This window comes from Abramis brama, assembly GCF_963993115.1.
Source record: "Abramis brama genome assembly, chromosome: 1".
Lineage (NCBI taxonomy): Eukaryota > Metazoa > Chordata > Actinopteri > Cypriniformes > Leuciscidae > Abramis > Abramis brama.
The window spans coordinates 48078993-48105331 of NC_139963.1; the positions used below are offsets into that span (position 1 = coordinate 48078993).

General features: G+C 39.4%; 1 protein-coding gene across 1 annotated transcript in view; it reads right to left on the reverse strand.

Moving 5' to 3' along the window:
* Positions 1 to 16021: 16021 nt before the first annotated feature.
* LOC311079591 (uncharacterized protein) overlaps positions 16022 to 26339 on the reverse strand; it is a 29793-nt gene continuing 19475 nt past the window's right edge. The window contains exons 2-3 of the mRNA XM_084109163.1: positions 19358 to 20785; positions 16022 to 18545 (exon numbers count right to left, since the gene is read on the reverse strand). Coding sequence (XP_083965289.1) covers positions 19365 to 20785 — 1421 coding nt within the window. The 3' untranslated portion in view covers positions 16022 to 18545; positions 19358 to 19364. The remainder of the gene's footprint in view (positions 18546 to 19357; positions 20786 to 26339) is intronic.

The following is a 26339-nucleotide window of genomic DNA, read 5'->3' on the forward strand; positions in this document are numbered from 1 at the left end:
CTACTGTTCCACAAAAAAAAAAAAATATATTATATTACTCATATCTCAATACCTTAAGTGCACAGACAGCCATTATAGCTGCTTGCTCCTTCAACTCTCGTTAGGAAAATTCTCTAGACATCATTATTTTACCACTAAAATATATAATTGTTCCCCATTCTGCTTAATAAAACTTTCTTTTCGCTCTGCCTCATCTAACCAGTACACGATTGTTTGCTTACAATCCACACACACGTCTCTCACCGCTGTCAGCCTAGTGACACTTAACATTCCCTCCCTGGGAAAACCATGGTACCTGATCAACTTTTGTATGTCCAGCATACATTTATGTCCGTTTTTTTTTTTTTTTTCATTTGACAGAAAACTGGTGTATAAAAATGACCGAGCTTACTGTGAGACGACCCTACTGGCATACTGGATTTTCCTTCGACGCGCGTCTAATAATCTGTCAAACGTCTTCGATCCGATCCGATTTTGTCACCTCAATTTGGCAAGGGTAGCAAAGATGCTCTGTAATTACGGTTTACACAAAATCTTTCCGTGAGCGCATTCCAGCCCTCGATTGATTCTGGTTCGCCTAATTAATCAGGTGTGGCTCTTCCGTCCACTTTTACGAGTTAGTTACTGGCCTTCCACCGGTAACTTTCTATGCCTGCACCAAAGAAATAGTCTCAGCCACCATGGTTCACTCACGGTCATACCAAAATTACACCACCACACAAAATAAATTTGACTGTCTCTTACCAGAGATTCTTCTATTGCCACCGGGCTCTTTCTGATTCCAGTGGAGTTCCTCCTGGCCCTGATAGCAGTTTGCTCTTCTCTCTCAATTCTGCGAGGTAAGACTAAAGCCTGGTGCTTCAGGGTGATCATTCGTCAATCCGCTTTACTCAGGGTCAGAAGAAACTGCCATGGAATCCCAACTTCTGACACCAATTGTTGTGGCAAAAACAATCATTAAACAATCATCATCACTGCATAAGAGACACCAATAATCAATTTGTATTATAAAAGATATTTATTCTCTTCCATGAGCTTAGTCACAAATTCACAGCAGCTACCCCGTGACGTGAGCAAGACCTGACACCCAGCCCAGGAAATTCCCTTTTTATACTCCTTCTTCAAGGTCTTTATTCTGTAGTTTTCCACTCACCCAGCCACATCTAGCTGATTTAGAATAGAATGACCCCTCTAATCCCCCTTGGCTAAATTATCTTCCATACCCAAGGAGTTAAAGGTTCTTAACCACTTGTCTTACTGTGTGTGTCTTGTTTACGCCAGGTGCACAAACATACATATATCCTGTTCACATTCCACAATATAGACATGTGACACATTACCTTGCAATATATGTTGAAGATCAATGGAAATCAAATTTTTCCATTACACATGGAAGGTGGTACGTACGCTCAGGGGAAGGTGATTCTCGGCAGGACTTGTAACTTTCCCTCCCAGTCTCTCCAGGCTTGTAGCAAATCCTGGGGCAGTAGGGGATCATCCCAGTCTCTGTGTTTGTTCCAAAGTGGTCTCACTAGGATTTTGGCATAGGTGGTGTATGGCAGGATTAACCCGAGGGGGTCGTACTGGCTAGCTAAGGCCCTTTAAATGTTACGCATGGTAGGAGCATCATAATTTACTGGTCGATGTTTGTACCTCAATGTGTCTGTGGAACACTGCCAGCTGAGGCCCAGAGCGGATTTATGGAATATTGGATCAACTGGCACAGCATGGGCTACACAGGGTATTGAAGGGCAGGACTTGGCACTCAAACACAGATGGAGTTTGGTCTCCTTCCATGTCATGCCAGACAAATCTCAGAAGGGTCTTCAGAGAGCAGGCGGACCTGGAGGAACATGGTTTTTACATAACCACTACAGTGTGCTCCCGGAACCTTAACAGCACTCCTAGGAGTGAAGGTCCTAAGGTGGGGCCAGGTAACAGCCACTCATTTAGGTTCAGACCTCGGTACTACTACTACTACTACTACTAATAATAATAATAATAGATTTTATTTGTAATGCACTTTACATTTGGAGCAAATCTCAAAGTGTGGGTCACCATGTGATGTGGGATATACCATTATTCCCCTGACTGTGTCAACTGGTGGGAACTCAACTTCTTGACGGTTCCTGCCTGGGTCAATTTCAGAATTTCAGCATTGTACGCCTTAGCTTGATCTGGATCTTTAGCGAGGTACCGTTCAGTGTTCTGGAGGCTGGGCATTACCATTTCCTTTGGGGCTTGGAAATCTTAGCAGAGCCTAAGCAGAGGGGTGGTGTGACATATTGGTCTTGTCAGGATCTAGTGACCTCCTTTTCGTTCCTGAAGGGACGTACGTCAATTCGCGAGATCTCGTGGGTCCTCGTGACTTCAGCTGTTAGTCATGGCCACAGCCGTTCCACAACAAATCCGGACCTGGTGGGTATTGAAGGACAGCGGAGCACAGATCCGACATGCAGTGGAGCTGATCCGCAGCCGTTCTGCAGTTGGTGGAAATCCGGGGTAAGCCTACTACTCCTCTTCCACCAGTGTCACTTATCAATTGCCTGAAGGACATAAAGCACTGGCTGGACAGTAACCTTCTCAAACTCAACAAAGACAAAACAGAACTCATGGTGTTTGCCCCGCTGTCACTTCTTAAAAATGTTGATGACATCATACTGAATGTGGATGGCTGCTCAATCTCTGCATCTCAAGTACGCAACCTGGGCGTCTTCATGGACTCCACTCTGGTCTTGTCACAAAATCCACAATGTACACAATTGCGGTATTCGAATGCGCATGCGTCGCGTCTGAACGCGTTGTTGTCTTTGGAGCTCTATCGATTTTATTTTTTAATTCTTGATTTTTTCCTTTAAACTCACTTACAACGAACATTTTCTACTTTTCCTCACTGAGAAGCACTACTGCTCAAACCTCATAGTTACAACGCGGACTGTTGAGCAGACGCGTCTCAAGCCTATTAGTGATCCAACGCTGCATACTCTTATAGGTTACGTCCGTGGATCACGGCTGAACGCGTCTTCTCCACACTCAACAAACATGGCGAATATATCAGATGTAAGTAGTCTACCTCTTGGTGCAGGTGAAGATACATTTGAGCTGCACGCGTTGCAGTCTGAGCTGGAAGCTGTTGAGAAACAGATCCACGACCTTTTAGTGAGACAAGCCGAGCTGATAGACCGGCGGTTAGCTCTTGAAACATCACGCGCCGATGCACACAAATCAGTAATTAACGTTACTAACCCGCTGACTCCGACCTTGTCTACTCCGTGCGTTACTCAGCATCGGTCCCGAGCCCGAGCGCCGAGGTCGCGATCAGCCATAGTCTCGTTCACTCCGGCTCCAACACGCCACCACGAAGCCTGGATGGTTCCGCAGCGGAAGACACGAGTCAGGTCTAGACCAAAACTCTCTCCGACCCTCCCGGTTTTCGAGTTATCCACACAAAACCGCTTCTCCCCACTTCGCGAAACCGAACGCGATGCTGTGATCATCGGCGATTCCATCGTTCGGCACGTACACGCTACGTTAGGTAAAAGTAAGGTGCTTAGTCACTGCTTTCCTGGTGCTCGTGTTTCTGAAATTGCTGCTCGCGTACCCGAGATTCTGAACGATGACGAGCGCGTCGGAACTGTGGTCTTGCACGCGGGAGGGGCCGACATCAGGCTGCGCCAGACAGAGGTTCTGAAGAAAGACTTCAGGAATCTGATCGATACGGTACGCAGCACATCGCCTGATATAACGATCATTGTGTCAGGACCGCTTCCCACGTACCGACTAGGACATGAAAAGTTTAGTAGACTATTCGCGCTAAATGAATGGTTAATATCATGGTGCAATGAGCAGAAACTGCTCTTTGTAAATAATTGGAATCTGTTTTGGGAGCGTCCTAGGCTTTTCCGTGCCGATGGCTTACACCCAAGCAGATTCGGAGTGGATCTTCTGTCGGATAACATCTCCAAAATGTTAAATACCATTAAATGACTAGTAACCAAAAGTCCAAATCATAGTCTCTCCTGCACCAATTTAAATTTAAATGATATAAATACTAGTGTAGTACATTGCATAGAAACTGTGTCTATTCCTCGTTTAGTGAGATCAAATAATAATTCTACTGCAGGATCTAGGAAAAATCTAATTGTTATTAAAACAGAAAATGTTGCTATTAGTAAACAAAAACAATTTTTAAAGCTAGGTCTTCTAAACATTAGATCACTCACACCTAAGGCAGTTATTGTAAATGAAATAGTCACAGATAATAGCTTCGATGTACTTTGCCTAACTGAAACTTGGCTTAAACCAAATGATTATTTCGGTCTAAATGAGTCTACTCCATCAGGATACTCCTATAAGCACGAACCCCGTCTGATTGGTCGTGGCGGCGGTGTTGCAGCGGTCTATAGAGATATTCTCAATGTTACTCAGAAAACGGGTTATAAGTTTATTTCGTTTGAAGTACTTGTACTAAATGTTACGCTCTTAGATGTTAGAAAAAAATCCATATTATCTTTAGCCTTGGCTACCGTATATAGACCGCCTGGGCCATACGCTGATTTCATAAAAGAGTTTGCAGATTTTCTCTCAGATCTATTGGTCAATGTAGATAAAGCATTAATTGTTGGAGATTTTAACATACACGTAGATAATTCAAATGATGCGTTAGGAGCTGCGTTTATAGATTTATTAAATTCCTTTGGGGTCAAGCAAAACGTAACCGGACCAACTCATCGTCTTAATCACACACTCGATTTAATTATATCATATGGAACCGATCCAACCGATATAGATATCATTCCACAAAGTGATGATGTCACTGACCATTACTTGGTAACTTGCATATTACGTACTGCTGTAATATGTCATGCGGCGCCGCGTTATCGACCAGGCAGAACAATCCTTCCATCCACCATAGATAATTTATCAAATTGCTTATCTAATCTGTCTCAGCTGCTGCCTGAACCCAAACAAACAGATGAACTAGAAGAACTAACTAGCACTATGAGCACCATTCTCTCTAGAACATTGGATGTTGTTGCACCCGTTAAATTAAAAAAAGTCAGAGAGAAAATTAAAGCACCATGGTACAATAATACTACGCATGTTCTAAAGAGAGAAACCCGTAATTTAGAGCGTAAATGGAAACAAACTAATTTAGAGGTCTTTAGAATCGCGTGGAAAGACAGTATGTCACGTTATAAAAAGGCCCTAAAAGCGGCCAGGGCTGAGCACCTCCGTAAACTAATAGAAAACAACCAAAACAATCCTAGGTTTTTATTTAACACCGTGGCCAGACTAACAAATAAACAGACATCACCCGAACAAAATATCCCGTTACAGATTAGTAGTAATGATTTCATGAACTTCTTCACTGAGAAAATAGAAAGCATCAGAACCACAATTGTAAACGTTCAATCCTCAATCGCGCCTTATAATTCAGCCTCAATTATCCCCCCGCAAGAACAATTACAGTGCTTTATAACTATAGAACAAAAAGAGTTAAATAAACTTATCACTTCATCTAAAACAACAACATGTTTATTAGATCCTATACCAACTAAACTACTGAAGGAAGTGTTACCTGTAGTGGAAGAGCCTCTCCTCAATATTATTAACTCGTCTTTATCTTTAGGTCATGTTCCAAGAACATTTAAACTGGCAGTTATAAAACCTCTCATTAAGAAACCACAATTAGATCATAATAATCTAGCAAATTATAGACCCATTTCAAATCTACCTTTTATGTCTAAAATACTAGAAAAAGTTGTGTCCGCTCAACTGGGCTCTTTCTTGCAAGAAAATTATATCTATGAAAAGTTTCAGTCAGGATTCAGACCGCATCATAGCACTGAAACTGCGCTCGTTAAAATCACAAATGATTTACTCTTAGCTTCTGACCAAGGCTGTATCTCAATACTAGTTTTACTCGATCTAAGTGCTGCGTTCGATACTATAGATCACACAATACTTTTAGATCGACTACAAAATTATACTGGTGTTCAAGGACAAGCATTAAGCTGGTTTAGATCATACTTATCTGACCGCTACCATTTTGTCTATTTAAATGGAGAAAAATCGATCATAAGTTCAGTAAACTATGGAGTGCCGCAGGGATCTGTGTTAGGCCCTCTATTATTCTCAATATATATGATGCCACTTGGAAATATTATAAGGAAACATGGAATTAGTTTCCATTGTTATGCTGATGACACTCAAATATATATTTCATTACGGCCGGATGAAAACGCTAAATTATCCAAATTGACAGAGTGTGTTAAAGATATAAAAGATTGGATGACGCGTAATTTTCTTTTATTAAATCCAGACAAGACAGAGGTAATACTTATCGGTTCAAAAAACCGCCCACAGAACCTCTCACAATACAACTTTGACATCGTAGGATGTCCTGTTACTCTATCGTCTACAGTAAAAGACCTGGGCGTTATACTCGATTGTAACCTGTCTTTTGAAAATCATATTTCGTATGTTACAAAAACTGCCTTTTTCCACCTTAGAAACATTGCTAAGCTACGTAATATGCTATCAGTTTCCGATGCAGAAAAGTTAGTTCATGCATTCATGACCTCGAGACTAGATTACTGTAATGCTTTATTAGCCGGTTGTCCTGCATCCTCAATAAACAAGCTACAGTTAGTCCAAAATGCAGCTGCTAGAGTTCTTACTAGATCAAGAAAATATGATCATATAACACCGATTTTATCATCACTACATTGGCTACCTATAAAGTCCCGTATTAATTACAAGGTATTGCTACTGACTTATAAAGCCCTAAACGGCTTAGCTCCAGTCTATTTAACGGATCTTCTATCGCCCTATAATCCATCGCGCTCAGATCAATAAATTCGAGGCTTTTGGTCATACCTAGGATATCCAGATCAACCAAAGGAGGGAGAGCATTTTCACATTTGGCTCCGAAACTCTGGAATAGTCTTCCTGATACTGTTCGTTGCTCGGACTCGCTCTCCCAGTTTAAAACTAGATTAAAGACGCATATTTTCGGCCAGGCATTCACATTCATATAATATTGTTAATCTCACAGTTCAAACTACAATCCGGCCTCTAGTTCATAAATGCCAGAGGAGAACTGGCCCCCGACTGAGCCTGGGTTCTCCCAAGGTTTTTTTTCTCCATTGGGTCACCTGATGAGTTTTAGGACACCATTAGGTCACTTGATGGAGTTTTTTCGGTTCCTTGCCACTGTTGCCTTTGGCTTGCTCAGTTGGGGATATTTTGGGGATATTTAATTTTATTCTGTCAATCAATAAATTCCACTAGAAACAAACTTTGTTGTATTATTTTATTTTAATTTAATACTGTGAAGCTGCTTTGATACAGTCTGTATTGTGAAAAGCGCTATACAAATATACTTGATTTGATTTGATTTGACTCTCTCCTTCCAACAACACATCAAAAACACTCCTAAAATTGCCTTTTACCATCTTAAGAACATCTCCAGACTCCGACAGTGCCTCTACAACTCTGTAGCTGAGATCCTCATCCACTCCTTCATCACCTACCGACTTGACTATTGTAACGGTATCCTGTTCGGTCTGCCCAGCAAGGCTACTGACAGACTCCAGTATGTACAGAACTCTGCGGCTAGGATGCTCACCCACACAAAACTTGGACTTCACATTACTCCCATCCTGAAGAAGCTTCACTGGCTGCCAGTTAAGTCCCGGATCAAAAATAAAATCCTCCTCCTGACGTACAAATCTCTCCATGGACTTGCACCCCAGTACATTACTGATCTACTTCATCCCTACACTCAGTCATGGACCCTGCGGTCCTCTGAGAAGGACCTGCTCGCTGTCCCTAAGTCCAGGCTCCGGACATTTGGTGATAGAGCCTTCTGTGTTGGTGCACCGTCACTCTGGAACAAGCTTCCTCTTGCCATCTGCTCTGCCTCGTCTCTAATAACCTTTAAAAACCAGCTTAAAACACACCTCTTCACTGAGGCCTACTTCACACCCCTCTTCTCTTATCCCCCTCCCCCTTCTCTTGTTGTTTGTTAAGCGTCCTTGGGTTCTGTGAAAGGCGCTATATAAATTAGAGCCCAACCGATTTATCGGCAGGCCGATATTATCGGCCGATATTAGGCATTTTCCAAACTATCGGTATCGGCATTTGTAATGGCCGATAAATGAATATTTCAAAAATAAAATAAAAACGGACGAAACACCCTTCAACCATGTCATGAGTGTTGGCGTTGTATAGTTTGTCCACCAGAGGGCACTCTACACCGTCCCTGTTGGCAACACTCGTGTATAACGCGCCACACATCCTGCAACCTGCTGATCCAGACAGAGTCGGGCAGAGAGAACCAGTTATCCGCGAGTGAGATCATCGGTGAAGTGTGTTCATGGTAGGGGTGTGCGATATGACGATTTTTGATCGTGGACGATTAAAATGTCTCCACGATCTGCTTTTGAAGAAATATCGTAGCGCCCATCATACTGAACAACGCGACGTATATTCACACAAAATGTTAACGCAGCGGAAAGGGACACTGCAGTTCACAAAAGTTCATAATTTGCATGTGCTTTGATGCCTTGTCGGTTAAACATTTAATTCGCGTGCTGATGCGCTGTTCTAACATGTGTTTCTCAGCGCATAGCCTACATCATGTGAAGCTCACATGCACTAAAAGCCTGTCTACCAGCGCCTGGATACTGGACTAAGTTATCTTTCGAGTCTTATTGTGCTAATACTGTCAAATACACACAAGGTTTACATAAACAAAGTCGGTGATGTCTAAAGTGAAAGCAAACTTGAGAAAATTGAGAGAAAATCTGCTTGTCAAATGCGTGTATATTAGACGCGTTGCGCGCAGCTCTTATGCTGCGTTCACACCAAACGCGAATATGCGTCAAAATTCGCGCCTGCCGCGTCTAGTTATACGCGTGACCACTTTGTGTGCATTCGCGCGTCAAGAGCGAAATTGACGCGCGTAAAATCAAAAGTTTGAAGCGAAATTTACGCGCGTCAAAGGCGAAGTCCGGGGGCGAAAGTTTCGAAACCTGTTGGCGGCCATCTTTTTTAGATGTTTATCGAGCATTAGCAATAGCATTAATCGAGAGAGTCACCGCTCGTATATGCTCTGGAGAGCAGAAACAGCTGCGTAGGGGACATCGTCGCAGTACTCGGGTCCACCAAACCCTCCGGAGGGTTTCAGGAGTTTCACAATTTGCTTCAGGAGGTAGGTTTGGTGGACCTAACGGTGAGGACGCTGACGAGGACAGCGTAGGTCTCTGCATGACGAGCCTGCGCTGTGCAGCCCGGCGCGAGGTTCACCCTCTCACGCACCTAATCTGTCATTTATTTTTGTTTTGATAATAAATGGAGCCAGCCTCCAAAAGTGAAACCTGTCCTGTGATTTTTTGAAAAGTTTATATATTGTGTTTGTTGTCTTTACATTAGATTAATAAAGTTTCATATAATCTAGAATATGGAATAAATAGCATTCAATACAAAATGAGTATCTCTCATATATTGAAATCGAGTTTTTATGTGAAAGATTATTTGCTTTGTTGTGCATTTTAGTCATATTACAAAATAATTTATTGAGGCCAAACATAAAATAACATTATAAACTGTCAGTTCACCATGTGACAGCAGCAAGCAGGCTCCTGATTGGTTAACGCGGCGCGAATTGACGCAGAATTCAGATTTTTCAACTCGGGCGGCAGACGCGAATTCGCGTCAAACGCGTGAATGCACAAAAAGCACAATTTGCGCTTAACGCGCCAAACGCTCAATTCGCGTCTACCGCGCCGCGCTAAACGCCTCATTCGCGCCGCAAGATCTCCAGACGCGTGTAAACGCGTCTTACCATTGACTTATGGTGCGTTCACACCAAACGCGAATAGAGCGTCAGATTCGCGTTTATCGCGTCTAGTTAGTCGCTTGAACATTTTGAATCCATTCATCACTCGCGAATAAAAACATCCCGCGAAAAGGAGTGTGACATCATCATCAAAAACAACAACACAATTTATTTCTGCCATAATTTTTCCGTCATGTCTGAAATAAAGGATATTGCTGCTTTGTACTTGTTGTGGAAGTCCCAAATACGGAAGAAAGCCAAACGCCGACGTGTCTGGGTTCACAGCACCATCAAGAGGCGCACTCAACTCGGTGAATTTCACCGTCTTCACGCGAATTTTCCGCTCGAGTTGAAATATTTCAACTTGCGCGGAAGACGCGATTGAGGCGATTATCGGGCGTTCGCGGCAAACGCGTCGCCCAATTCGCTTCATTCGCGCCGCCCGGAAGGAATTCGCGTCTATGCGCGTCTTTGCATTGACTTTGTATGTAATCTACTCGCGCAAATAATTAAATTCGCGTTTGGTGTGAACACACCATTACGGTGCGTGTCCACTACAGCGGCAAAATTCCGCTCAGTGCCGCTGGAAACGCTATAACGCCTCCGCTTTGGGGTGTGTCTGTTGCGAGTGTGTTTAATCTCTGTTTTTTACAACACACACACAGTATAATTATTAGATATGCACGCGATTACAATTAGAAATAGGCAAGCTTTGTTTCCAAATGCACCAAGCAAAGATATCCTTTCAATTTTATAAACTTTTATTAACCCAGCCAATATAATCATAATGAACACATCCAAAATAAAATCTTTAACATATATATGACAAAGCGTCTAATTTGTAAACAAAATGATTTACGCACTAAATCCAGCATAAACTCCGGCACAATTTGCATATTTTTAAACTCTCAAAACAGACGTCACATCCCGAACCTCACAGCAATTGGCTGCCGACTGCGTTTTTCGCTTGGTATTTGCATGAAGTCGAGAACTGCCCAACCTTTTGACGCTCTCGGTCGCTCTCAACGCTTTCTCCGGTCCGCTGTCAATCCCAAAATGCACTGCGCGAGCGTGAAGCGTGAGCGTCTTTGCATTGACTTTGTATGTAATCTACTCGCGCAAATAATTAAATTCGCGTTTGGTGTGAACACACCATACGCGATAGACGCGAATCTGACGCTCTATTCGCGTTTGGTGTGAACGCACCACTACTGTCTCTTTAATAGTAAACCACTGATTCTTGGGAATTTGGATAAAACATGTCCCACGAAGAAAAGTGCTAATTCTGTTGGAAATTAATAACATTTTCATGAATAAAAAGAATCAAGGTTATAATCAGGGGGTCCTTTGCACATATGTAAGGTTATTTTATAGGTTTATTTTTAATTTGTATTAATTTAATTATTATATGCTGGCCCATTGCCTACAAAATCAGTTGTCCTCGGATAGGAGATAATCATTTCAACTTGATTAAAAAAAGAAAGTAATAATTAAATTGAAAAATATCTTTACCACATGAAAGAGTACATAGTAAATATTGTTCAAACCTCACTGTTTGTAGTTTTTAATACATATTACAATTATTTTGTGGTTGCTCAAAATGTGTCCCACATATTCGTCACCACCGTCAGATATTTATAAAAAGCAATAAAATCAGGCAACTACAAGGTCAACTTAATTCCTGGGGACCCCATTTTCAAACCTTCAACTCTTCTGCATGCTTCAAGATCACTCAAGCTCCTGTAAGTTTGCTAATTTCTCTTAGACTTGTTCATGTTTTTGGACACTGCTACTGTCACAACCATAACATGTCAACACCGTCTCTTTTGTATAAAAAAATATTAGATTAGATTATGACATAAATGTATACTTTTTAAGAAGAGGTCTGAAGTAGATAGCAACAGAGGGAAAAAAAGATGGCTAATGTGAACAACTCATGCATATCATGTGAAAGAGTAGATTTTGTCACCACCGTCATACGTCACCACCGTCAGGTTTTCTGTCTGACGGTGGTGACAAAAACCTCCAAATGGTCCTCAACGAAGGCTAGAATATAATTGTTGATCACAATAAATACCAATATGGCCTGTAATGTTTCATTAACCTGTTTTATATTTGTATTTATGTAATTCTCCCTATATTTCTTCCATACAGGCCTACACCGCATGCTACTATTAAGCAATATAGCACGAGTGAGAGTGAGGATGTTCGTGGATATCCATGAACATCTTCACGAACACGAGTTTCTCTAAATAGATTAGGTCAGCTGGAACCGGGAACACTTCCCATAAATCCTGATGTACTTGTTACATCATGAGAAGAATAGCATCTACGCTAATTTTAGTGTCTTTGTTTATCCCAAGGTTTTCCCGCAGCCTGCCGGATCCAGGCCGTTTCCAGATCTGATGAAGGACCTTCGCCTGGACCCGATGTCAACGCAGTGCTGAAGTGCCAACTAGTCTCTCCCTATGGAGGATCCCTTTCCCACTCTACAGATAACGCGTCGTCGGGAAAACTCAATTTGCGTATCTACCCCGAATTGATAAAATTAAATTAAATTCTGAATCAAAACTATAAGGAAACACCAGTAATTTGTTTAGGCTTGGTTTGTAGGGAATTCCAAACCTGCACACATATATTCAAACGCACATAACTATAGAACCCGTTCTTCATGCGCATCTGAACGCCATCAGCGTTTCTCACAGGTTCGCGTTTGAAGTCTGTGTAGAGAGAATGGTGTCGTCTTGGCGGCCCTAATTTAAAAACAAATGATCGTTGCGACGGAAGCGAATCGATCAAAACTAACTTTAGCTGGAAAATAACTTTATTAAAGAACCGCTATAAAGCCAAAACAATCTTACGTTAAATTATACATTTATCTCTGTAAAGCTGCTTTGAGACAATCTACATTGTTAAAAGCGCTATATAAATGAAAATGACTTGACTTGACTTAAACACCTTGGGAGATTGCTTATGGTAGAGAAATGAACATTAAATCACGGGAAACAGCTCTGCTGGACATTCCTGCAGTCAGCATGCCAATTGCAGGCTCCCTCAAAACTTGCGACATCTGTTGGAATGTGCTGTGTGATGAAACTGCACATTTTAGAGTGGCCTTTTATTGTGGCCAGCCTAAGGCACACCTGTGCAATAATCATGCTGTCTAATCAGCATCTTGATATGCCACACCTGTGAGGTGGATGGATTATCTCGGCAAAGGAGAAGTGCTCACTAACACAGATTTAGACAGATTTGTGAACAATATTTGAGAGAAATAGGCTTTTTGTGTACATAGAAAAAGTCTGAGATCTTTGAGTTCAGCTCATGAAAAATGGGGGCAAAAACAAAAGTGTTGCGTTTATAATTTTGTTCAGTGTAATTAGACCGGACCTAACTGCGGTATAACCATTGGTAACCTTCCCTCTCTTTCAATTCACTATTATGCCATGTACATTTGGCTTACGTCATTTGGGATGCACATAGTGCACCTACTACCTACCTATATAGCACATACAATATCCCTTGTAGGCTATGCATCTCCCATGACTAAAGCCAAATGAAAATGGCATGACAACATTTAACCAAATCTAACATTCACTGTAATCCCCCCCCCAATTTCATAGTCATTACTCTAGGTCAACTTTGACTTTATGTATTTTAGGAAGTTATGGCTAGGTAGCAGCTATCTGTGGAGGAGAAGAAACAGGGAATATCAAAAGAAGCGGAGAGAGATAATACACAGTGAGGCAGAGTTAAAGCAGAACTCGGCAACTCTAGTAATTTCTTCGCTGATCTTCACTTTTTTTGTCGCGTGTTTTCTCAAAGAGCTCCCCCTACAGCTGTGGGCCGTATATTTCACAACACAGTCGTAAAAAAAACTCACTTGAGGCACCCTCCTCCCCCTTTCTACCACTGCTCATGTGCATATGTTATTATCGTAGCCGGCCAACTTTGTCGTGTGGAGCTATGTCTACCGAGGTGGGTAATACATCAACACAGTATCATATGGCATGTGTTTATGTCAAATTGCCGTAAAGCAGTTCGTGTTTCTCGCTTCTCGTTCTCGCTTCTCACGAGACTTCCAATTTCTATCTTGCCGGGACGGTAGTCCCCAAGTTGCAAGGTTGGTTTTCCGCATGGGAATGCTGGGGGGAGCGGGGAAAGTCACCAATATCACCAGAACAGGTTGTTTAACCATCCAAATTATTTCTAGACAGTTTTATTAAGTTAAAAAAGTTGCCAAGTTCTCCTTTAAAGGAGGAATACCTCAGAACGGAAAGGCAAAGATGGAAGAAGAGGGTGGAGGAAGGGAAGCTAAAAAAATAGCAATGACTTGAATGAAAGGGAAAAGAGAAGTCAGAGAAAGGCTTGGAAACATAGACAAAAAGTATCAAGAGAACGTAAGAGAAAGGGCTCAGGTCACCTAGAATCTCCCCCAAACAGTCCGGTGGATCAGGCCATACTCGATCCAGCTCGGAGTAGGCAGGCTAAATGTTTATCACAGTGCTCAGGATTGTTATTTTTTGGACCAAATAGTTAAATAAAGTTGTTAAGCAAGAAGCCATTGACTTGAGTTGTATAAATTTTGGAATTGTATGTTGTAATGAGGCCACTGTCACCACCGTCAGATTAGTGTCACCACCCTCAGTTCTAAAGTCACCACCGTCAGAGGGAGTTTTATTTGTTTTAAATGAATATGCTTACAATATGTTTCTTCAGTGCTGTTGAGTTATTAAAGTAATGGTATCTTTTAATACAAAAAATATGTTTGTTAAATAAAAAAACATAACTTTTTCTATTTAGGCTTAAAATAAACATTGTATGATGTTAGATCTTTTAAAGGAGTACACGTGAAACAGTATAAAACATGAAAAAAAGTGAATATTTAACACTTAACAGCAAATATGTGTACTAAGAATGCCAGATAATGATTTAAAAACTCTAAATACATATTAGACCAAATAAATAAAAAATGATTTGCTTTTTATTGTGTCTGACGGTGTTGACAAAAACAAAGTAATAACTAGAAAAACGCCTATTTTATGAAAAAAATACAAAATGAGGAGGTTGCACCGATATATTGCTGAACAGCCAAGACCTTGGTCAATAATAATATATCTTCAGATTTTGTAATTTTACTAACTTTTTATTTTCAAAATTAAAACCTGTTTTATCCAAATTCCCAAGAATCAGTGAAACACGTTGCAGACTGTCATTCAGCCGCAGCATTAACGAGTCACATAATGGATTTAGATCGCTAAATAGTAGGTTTTAGAAGGCAGGCAGCAACTGATGATTGAAAATGGTTTGATGTAGCTTGATGGAAAGAATTTAAAAAGTGCAGGTAAAGGGATAAGCAAGCTGACATTGTAATTATAAGGTAGCTTATAAGGCAATGTAGGGACTAATTATATTTTGATGTTCCTCTGTTCTGTTGTGACAATAAAAGAAACAAGTTTCTTTTTAAAATGCATTATCATATTATTTTAGTTAAAACTCATAAATAACTACAAATAACTAATGTTAGGGAAATCTGTTAATGTTTTGTTGCGCGTTTCTGAAATTAAAAAATATATATATTATTATATATTATTATATATATGTGCAGTGAAATATATATATATATATATATATATATTTATTATATATATATATATATATATATTTATTATATATATATATATATATAGGCCGATATATCGGAATATCGGATTTTAAAACCAACAAATATTTGTATCGGTATCGGCCTTCAAAATCCTTTATCGGTCGGGCTCTAATATAAATGAAAGTTATTATTATTATTATTATTATTATTAAACACTGCTGCGGGTGAATGGATAATTGTTCTGACTTCATGAACCCTGATGGCGTGAATGAAACATCAAACTGACTCAAACAAACTCTTAAAAATGTATATATGATACTGGATATCAAGGGTGAAACTGTTAATAATGTAGACAGACAGCAATCTCATTCAATGTCAGTCATGTGTGCAGTGAAATATAATTTAGTTAAGCATTTAAAAGTTCTGTTGAGAAGTTTAAAACACGGAAAGCTCAAAAAGCAATCATATCAGGATACTTCATGAATTTCAGAACTAAAATAAAGAAATTGCTTTTAATTCAAGCAGAATCAGCAGAAAATTAAAAAAGGACAATAACAATGAGATGTTGATAAAATGAGAAAAGAGTTTAATCAATAATTACATGAAGCAAATACAAACATTATGAAAAAGTGAAAGCGAATTAGATTTCTCTCTTTACTGACTTATAAGAGCCAAAGCATCTCAAGAGAAGAAGAGAAGAAAAGAGTCCAGTTTAAAAAAGATAGGCCTACATGAAAGTATATCTTGCGTTTCCGTGGAAGAGTAGAAGTGAAACTAGATGTTCTAATGAAAAACAATGAAGAACGAGTTAAAAATTAATATAAGATTAATGTCTCTATTAAAAGTGTTAAGGCCTCTTCTTCAGCTCCTGAACTTTGCCTCCAAAGGATTTTCTAGGGTGAATTTTCTGGTGGTCTTTCAGTTCATCTCTTTCTATCATCCGCAGTAAAGGACTTCCTGCACTGAAACACACACCGCCGTGTCTTTTCTGCTGTAATATTCCGAATGAATCTTCTCCTTTGTGTGAATCTTCAAGTGTTTCTTCAGGACTGATGCCCAATGAAACTGTTTACCGCACTGATCACAGTTAAATGGTCTTTCTTCAGAATGAGAGTAGATGTGATTTCAGAGAGAAAGCCTCCCAGCTAACAGACTTTTGTTATAAGAACGTTCTCCAAATATTCAGTGTTGGTTCTGGGAACGTGAAAAATGTCCAGTTTTCTTGACGTTAGAGGAACGTTTTTTAAAAGGTATAATGTTCCTCAAACGTTCTTTCAACTTAATTTTGATTTAAAATTCAACATTATAGGAACGTTGATTTCTAACATTCCAAGAACAAAAAAAATATCCAGTTTCCTTAATGTTACTAGAACGTTATTTGAAGGTTAGTGTAATGTTCCTGAAACAGACACAGCCTTAGATGAACTGAAGATAAAAGACATTAACTCTCTCAAGATCTGATTAAACAACTCCACAAACAGCATTACCAGCTTCACTTATTACTAACCAGACCGACTTTATTTCTGTCACATCTACAGAAGATCTTATTGAGAAGATCTTATTAACAGAGATTTAGATGTTGATGTCTTATTGAAAATGTTTCGTTTGAGGTCACCATCATGGAGATCAGTCTTTTCTTTAGTTGGGCTCTTGACCCTTGAGTATTATTGGGCTTGTAATTTATCAGCAATTGCAGGTGTTCATGGAGAACATTTCTGTATTGATAAAGCAGATCAACTTGTCTGCTTTAATAACAGACAAATTACTGATTTTTCTGTAATTGATGACTTAATGAATGGAAACACTATTGAAAAATATGGTACTCAACAAAATAAAAATAAGATTTGTAACATTGTTTCAGTTGCTGAATGTTGATTTCTGTGAGCTTAGATATAAAACACTGAATTTGTTATAGATATGTTGCTTTGAGTTGCAAACTTGCTTTGAGACAATTATTCACTCTCAGACATCAACATTCAGTATATGAAACACAACAATGGTGACATTCTTCATGCCAGCAAACAAAACACATTCATGTCTCCCAGCATGCATTGCGGCATGAATAAATTATGCTTTGGAATTATTTTTTTGATTGTCACCATTGTTGAGGTTTGTATGACGAGTACTGATGTCTAAGTGTGTCGTTTTTAACTTTTGAAAGGTTTTGGACTATCTCACATAAATTTCTTCAGTTGCAAATGATTTTTATCACATCAATGGAGTTCATTACCTTCTTCTTTTATTACTTTTAAGTTCAATTCAAATTACAATGAATGCAGTTGTTTAACTCCAGTTATATGTCTGTTATTAAAGCAGACAAGTTGGTCTGCTTTATCAATGCAGAAATGTTCTCCATGATTACCTGCAAATGCTGATAAAGCACAAATCTAATTCAAGTCAAGGGTCAAGAGCTCAACTAAAGCAAACACTGATCTCCATAATGGTGATCTCAAATGAAACATTTTCAATAAGACATCAACATCTAAACCTCTGTTAATTCTCAATAAGAGCTTCTGTAGATGTGTGACAGAAATAAAGTCAGTCTGGTTAGTAATAAGTGAAGCTGGTAATGCTGTTTGTGGAGTTGTTTAATCAGATCTTGAGAGAGTTAATGTCTTTTATCTTCAGTTCATCTAAGGCTGTGTCTGAATAAAGTTGTAGTTTGTGTCCTTATTACTCTTTCGAAAGAGGATTGAAAGAATGTTTCAGGAACATCAAACTAACCACACTAACATTCAGGAAACTGGATATTTTTATGTTCTTGGAATGTTAGAAATCAATGTTCCTATAATGTTGAATTTTAAATCAAAATCAAGTTGAAAGAACGTTTGAGAAACATTATACCTTTTAAAAAACGTTCCTCTAACGTCAAGAAAACTGGACATTTTTCACGTTCCCAGAACCAACACTGAATATTTGGAGAACGTTCTTATAACAAAAGTCTGTTAGCTGGGCTGAGCCGCTTCTTCACAGTGTGAACTCTCATGTGAATCTTGATCAGACTTGATTTACATGTGAAGCATTTTTTACACTGAGGGCAGGAGACAGATTTTTGGGCTTCTGTTTTTCCTTTCTTGTTCACGTCCATCAGGTCTAAAAGAAACATTAAATCAAGTGAGATTTCAAATAACAGACAAATGTGAAATGAAAAGTGAAGCTCAAAGTCAAGATCATTGATGAGTTCAATAGTCATTTTAATCCCATCATATCTGGTCAACAACTGCTGTGCACAATTATGATCTATTATAATATCATGAAGATAATTTGTGATATAAATCACTAGTTTGGTCATTAAACTCTAGATTCCGCATACTTGACATGTAATCTGTAAGCAATCACATAGTTTCCAACACCTTTCTAACATTAACAGAGGAAGAATCTGGAAGCTTCTCGTCTCTGTATTCTTGATAAGCACCAGAGCAAATACAAAATCATGAACTGCTGTTAGAAAACAGGACAATACTGTTTGATGTTTTATCTTCCCCATAATAAGCAGTGTCAGAAAGAGAAAGTTGCACAGCACTGCTATGTATATTGTCAGAGAGTGATTTTGCTCTGAACAGACAAATCACATGTCAAAATCAGACTGATTTCTTTATATCACACATTCATGTTGGGTTGAACAAGTTAATAAAAACCAATCAAACAACAAAATGTCCGTTGCTCATCGTGGCTGTTAAGAAACTAATGAATGAATGAGGCATTTATATAGCGCTACTATTTACTACTGTACACACCAAGCGCTTTACAATCACATCAGGTGTCGGCCTCATTCACAACCTGGATGATTCAACAGCAGCCGCAGTGAAACAGCGCCAACTATAGGTGGAGATAGAGTGATTTGACTGTGACTAACTTACACAGAAGAGATTTTGTTTCTCAGCACATAAAGATGAACTTCTTACCGTGATCTCAGACTGTGGTGATGTGTTTCTCCACTGTATGGATCTTCATGTGTATCTTCAAGTGACTTTTAAAACAGAAACTCTTTCCACACTGATCACACGTGTGCAGCTTCTCTCTGCTGTGGATCTTCTCATGTGTTTTCAGATTAGCTGACACACTGAATCTCTTGTGACAGTGTGAACACTTGTAAGGTTTTTCTCCAGTGTGGATCCTCTCATGTGATTTCAAAGATGATGACTGACTGAATCTCTTGTCACAGTGTGAACACTTGTAAGGTTTTTCTCCAGTGTGAATTCTCTGGTGCAGTTTTAATTGTTGAGCTGTAGTAAAAGTCTTCTCACACTCAAAGCACATGTACTCTCTCACAACAGTATGAGTTTTCTGATGTTTATGTAAATTTTCCTGCAGTGAAAAACTCTTTCCACACACAGAACATGAATATGGCTTCTCCTTCGTATGAACTGTCAGGTGTTTCTTCAGGATTGATGCCCGAGGAAATGTTTTGCCGCAATGATCACATGTGAACGGCTTCCCTCCAGTGTGGATACTCATGTGACTTTTAAGGTGTGATGATTGGCCGAATATCTTCCCACATTGATTGCATGGGTAAGGCTTCTCTCCAGTGTGAAGTCTCATGTGAATCCCAAGACTTTGTTTGGTTGTGAAACTCTTTCCACACTGATCACATGTGTGCGGCTTCTCTCCGCTGTGGATCTTCTCATGTGATTTCAGAGATGATGACTGACTGAATCTCTTGTCACAGTGTGAACAATTGTAAGGTTTTTCTCCGCTGTGGATCCTCTCATGTGTTTTCAGATGTGATGACTGACTGAATCTCTTGTCACAGTGTGAACACTTGTAAGGTTTTTCTCCAGTGTGGATCCTCTGGTGCAGTTTTAAACAGTTTGCTGTCATAAAAGTCTTCTCACACTCAAAGCACATGTACTCTCTCACACCAGTGTGTATTTTCTCATGTCTATGTAAATTTTCCTGCTGTGAAAAACTCTTTCCACACACAGAACATGAATGTGGCTTCTCCTTCGTATGAACTGTCAGGTGTTTCTTCAGGCTTGATGACCTAAGAAATGTTTTTCCACACTGATCACATGTGAACGGCTTCTCTCCAGTGTGGATCCTCATGTGAAGCTGAAGACTTTGTTTGCTTGTTAAACTCTTTCCACACTGAGTGCAGGTGAAAGATTTCTTGGCTATTCTTTTCTTTAAAAATGTCTTTTTAGTCTTTGAGCGACTTAAAGGTTTTTCTCCAGTTTTGACATGATGTTCCTCCTCCACTTCACTCAGTTCTTCACTCTCCTCCTCCTCCACTTCACTCAGTTCTTCACTCTCCTCCTCCACTTCACTCAGTTCTTCACTCTCCTCCTTCACTTCACTCAGTTCTTCACTCTCCTCGCTCTCTTCCTTTAGCTCTGAAATGAAAGAAAAAAGTTTAATTGCATTTCCAGTACGTGTCACGTTTAGTGTCTGTGTTCATGTTATGTTTGCCTGTGACACCCAATTTGCCCACGTGTTTCTGTGATTTAATCCCTGTCTTGTTAATTAGTTATGAGTTAATTTGTCCCAGCTGTGTCTCGCTTTCCAGTCTTCTGTTCTGTGTATTTAAGCAATGTGTTTCAGTCTGTTCCTTGTCTGTTGTCGTTGCTATATGTTTGGTTGTTCTGTTCATGTTTCTTTTGATCCAGTTTGTGAGTATTAGAGTTTGTTTAAATAAATACTGCTGCAATTAAGATCCTGCATTCTTCCCTGCTTCAACCAATGTGTGACAACATCCAAATTCACAGAGAGAAATATGATTATAAAGTCAAAGGACATAAACAGAGCCCTAAAATATTCCCATCATTTTGATGAGATTTTATAAATTAATTATGCATGTCCCTGAAAATCTTCATGAATGAGGAACATAGATCTTCCAATTATTACTTTAAAAACATTATAGGCACAAATCCCTATGTTTCTGTCAAGAGAACTACTAAAAATATTTGATCAATGACACAGTTACCTAATGTAATAAACACATTAAAAATATACAACTAGTGGTTGACCAATATTGTTTTTTTGATGGCCGATATAAAGGCGATATATTTTAATATTTATATATATATATTATATATATATATATATATATATACTTTATATTTATTTGAATCAATATTTAATAAATTAGAAATGAATTAGAAAACAAATCTTTAAAATAAACATGCTTATACAGTACTTTAGATGCCAACTTCTTGAATCTGCAGTCCTGTTACAGTTTTTTTCACAAATAAAGTAATTGTTTAAAAATATGATTATGTGAATAAAAAGGAAGTAAACAGTGAAAACAATATGAATATGACACAGTGGGAAACTGGATATAGCACATCATATTTTAAAATGAAAAATTTTCAATCGCATCTCCTGAAGCTGATCTTCTGTTTGCATTCACTCACTTTGCACAAACCGACCGTCACTCGCAGTCACACGTTTATCAGGCTACAAATGCACACTTCACAAAATAAGTGTAAAATATTTTTATAATAGTTTTATATTTAACATGAGGGAAATACACATGCGTTACGGATGTGACACACAAATTGTTAACTTTTAGGAGGCAAAATATGTTTTAGTAATTCTATGACTTACACTGCGCAAAACAAAAGTAGGCCTAATACTACCCAGCGGATAAAGAATGGTCGGCCTCCACAGAACATAAAATAATCTATTTTATTTTTCGCGTTCGTATTTATGAGGAAAAAAAACAATGTTATGGTCGCAACAGTTCTCCGTTACAGTCATGACCGCTCTGAAAGCGACTTTAAAACTTTCACAGACACTTCAAGCATAAAGCACAAAGCCTTTCTTTAAAGTGAATTTCGTTTTGTATTAATTGTATCTTAATTTTAATCAATGTTTCATCAACCAATTACCTGGATTTAATAAATAAGAAGTAAATACAGCAGACAATAGATAAATCACGACATGGAGGCGCCGGCACGTGAACTGGACTCACGTCTCATAAATGAACCGAAACTCAACGTAAGGTACTTGCCTCACAGACCTGAGACAGAAAGCTTGAAATATCTACTTTTAAACAGAACAATTCAAAACAAAAGAAAACAGACTGCTCTCTGCTTATGTAATCCATATGAAATACACCTCTGCCGCGTTCACTACTGCGATCGTGAGTCAGCATCGTCAACTTCATCTTTGCAGTCGACACAGAAAACACTTGTTAATTAATGAACAATTAAAATGTCTCCTTGCTATATTTGACATATTCATAATAATTACTTTTGCAGGTTCTTTGTGACAGCTTTTAGATGCTTTATTGGCAGCGCCACCCTTAAATGAACGCGTCACCGCTGTAACAATATTAGCTCAAAGGGGAAATATTAATAATAATCCATAATTACCAATTATGATTCATTTTTAATATTTGGATCAGTTAATTAGATTAACTTTGAGGTAAGCTAAATTAATATTACAATAAATTAATCAGTTCCAACGAACTCTTTGATTATTCATTTATTCTAAGAAAAGTGTATCTTTCACCACTCATGTAACTTAGTAGCCTGGTTAAAACCAGACCATTCTCAGTAGTAACTGAGTTATGGTCTGGCAAAGTTCCATAGACAAATCATTTCCAAAGGGGCGTCACCAACGGACGTCGCTCAAATGCCTCTGGGCGCAGTTGGATAGACCTAAAACCAATCAGAGCGATCGTCATCGTGTAAAGCCATACGCTGCGTCCCAATTCGCCTAAGTTACACTACGCCATAAAAGTATGTACTCTTTTTGTGAAGAAAAGGTATTTACTTTTGAATGTGTAGCAAAAAAGTAGGCAAGCTTTGGGACATACTACTTCGTCATGTTTATCGGACGGATCTGTCGCGTGCATCCTGTCACTTAAACTGCCCTGTCAATCATCGTGTCACAGTTAAAATCCTCTATTAAATCTAATTTAATTTCCTACCGTTTCGGAGAGAAATGTAGTAGCACATTCATCTGCCAGTGGGTCTTTCATGGAGACTGTCCTCATGTGTTTGCAATTTGAATATAATAATGCATTTAAAAGTTGAACGGACGTCACTCAAATGCCTCTGGGCGCAATTGGATAGACCTAAAACCAATCAGAGCGATCATCATTGTGTAAAGCCCGCCACAACATTTCTGATTGGTGCCGCGATTTCGACGGCATGGAAATGGGCTTGAATGAGCTCTTTGCCAGACTACTTGCAGAGCAAATCTGAATTTGCCGGAAGTTGTCTGGGTTTTCCCAGGCTAGTAACTTAGCGAAAATCATTTCTGGGGAAAAATAACTCAAATGAAAGGGAATATTCATGAGTTTATGAATATGATTTGCTTATCGTCTACACAGATCAAATTACCCAAAAAGGGAATATTTGCTCAATTTGTCAAGGTAACTTTTATCAGCATTAATTTCAGTTATCTAAACATACTGTTTGTCCCACAAACTTCATGTAAGACTTCCTTATCAAATATCAATAAAAGTACCCTTCATACACACTCCAAGAAATATTCATTTTCTGGCCGTGAACATTAATTTTTCCTGTGTTTATAAAATTAAACTACTCAACGTAGTAAATAATAAAAGCTTTGTAGCTTAGATCGTACATTTTCAGGGACTTCGAGTTGGTGAGCAATAAAGCAGATTCAATTCAAGAAGATTATTGGGTTTAATAAAAACACAAGCTAAGGATACAGAATTCAATTCACATGAGTATATGTATATACAGACTACGAACACGTAAACAAACAACGAATAAGGAATGGGAGTGAGAGATAGAAAGGGAGGAAAGATTGAGAAAAAGTCAAAGCAAAATCTCAGGAAGGCAGTTTCACTGACAAAGTAACCCTTTTGAGAGACAACAAGAAATCACATCACCCTAAATAGGGCGAACGACAAAAGCTCAAACTTCTGGAGCAAACGGAGTTCGTGGGAAGTTTAAAAGGTCTACTCAAAGTTACGTTGTCGGCTACGTTCACTTCACTGAACGTAGGAGAAGGTCCGAAGACGAAAAATAAAGACTAAAGAAAGACTGAAGAAAAGAAAAGAAAAGAAAAGAGGAGAAAACTCCCTAAGGAGTCGTGGGACAACTCTCACAGACAAAGTGCTCTCTAGAAACTTTCTGTGTCAGTCTCTAATGGAGAGTCTTAGTTTCGCCTACTTCGCGTACGTGGACCAGTCACCTTCAGAGATTTCAGAGCGGTATTGCAACACACCAACAATATGTCATATACCTTTGGAAATGACTTTAAAGACCCACTCCGATGAAAATCATGTTTTTCTAGGTGTTAACATGTTCTTGTGGCATTTTTCTGATGTTAGAGGACATATCTTGAGAAAAATAAGCTCAAAGTTGTATTTCTGAGTATTTCTGCATTCAAATGGCTGTGAATCAGTAGCAGACGCTAAAATGCCGGCTAAAATAGACTGGAGTTGTGACGTAGTAACTCCACTGGGCGGGGCCACAAGCTCATACTCCCCTCCGCCCCGCCCGCGCGGCTCAGGTTCTGAGGAGTAGAGAAGACGATGGCGGATCAACACCTATGTGCGGTAGCGGGTTGCAATGCTAACTGTACGTTCACACCGCCGCCGACTTGAGCGGCAAAGAAGCTCTGGCCGCCCTGTCAAGGACGCTTGTCAAAAAGTACGGGGAAGCTTGTTGACGCTTTGGCCGCTCTGACGTAGCAGCATTCTATGTTCGATCATGGGAGAAGAGAAGTGTCACACCATGAAAAGTAAACAAAATAAACAAGCAATACATTGACACTAGAAACCTTTTATAATGACAGCATTTGTATAACCGTTTTGGTCACATTATTATTTATTATTATTAATAGTGAGTGCGCGCGCGCGGCCGGGGATCTCTCTCTCTCTCTCTCTCTGCTATCTCTCTGCGTTCTTATATGCCCTGTCAAGCGCGCCCTGTTAAACTGACAGGACTTAAAAACACATGCAAATGATAAACTTTCACTCTGATGGTTAAACTGCAATTAATCCGATAATGATAGGAAACCCAGCAACGGCGATGATCAGCTTCTCCTCCGTTTTCTCGGAAGCTCAAGTCGGCGGCGGTGTGAACGAGGGGGAGGGTCGTCTCCGTGCCAACGGCTCCGCCCACAACGCAGAGGTGAATTGCTAATGAGCTACTGCCGCTCTGCTGAAGCAAAGTCCCAGAAAACGGCACAGGTTTTGTGATTTTGGCTAAAAACGGCATAATCATCATTTAAAGACCACTGAGAATGTTTAAAAATAGCTCAAAATATGATCGGAGTGGGACTTTAAATGATAAGTTTGAAGAAACGTTTGGGTGCGTGCGTATTGGAATGTCTTGGTGTGTGTGTGGAAGGTCTGGGTCGCAGCGGGCGAGTTCCATATCTCCCCTGGGAATATTTTGAAGTTTGCAAAGCTGGGAGAATATCCTGTATCGTGTTGTCTGTTAACACTTAAGGCGCCATAAAAGTCATCAAGACCATCTTCTTGCAGACTAGCTGGAGCCTAACGCATGATTTGCATTCAAGAGTTCAGAGGCTAAAAGCTTTGGATTTCAGAAGGAATGTGCTCAGAACACAGAGTCAGAATTTGTTAATTCAGAACAAATGAAAGAATGATTCATAGGCCAGACGCTACACTGCATCAGCACCGAAAACATGTTTGTTTGTTTTTTTCAAATCTAAAATCAAAAAATCGTGATACGAACCGAATCGTAGGTTTGGTCTATCGTTACAGCCCTAGTAAGATGAGAAAGCAGGAGTTTAGTTGTTTGTCATGGTTGTAAAAAAAAAAACAATGGCTATCTGAACATCTTTGCCAAGCGCAAACCAGGGCTGGGTTTCCCGAAACCTCCTTAACGCTACTACGTGGTTCTTAAGTTACACCTTAAGCTGTACCTTATCGTTAATACGTGCTTCCCAAAACTTTCTTAGTTAAGTTTACCTTCTGTAAGTCATAAGTTCGGA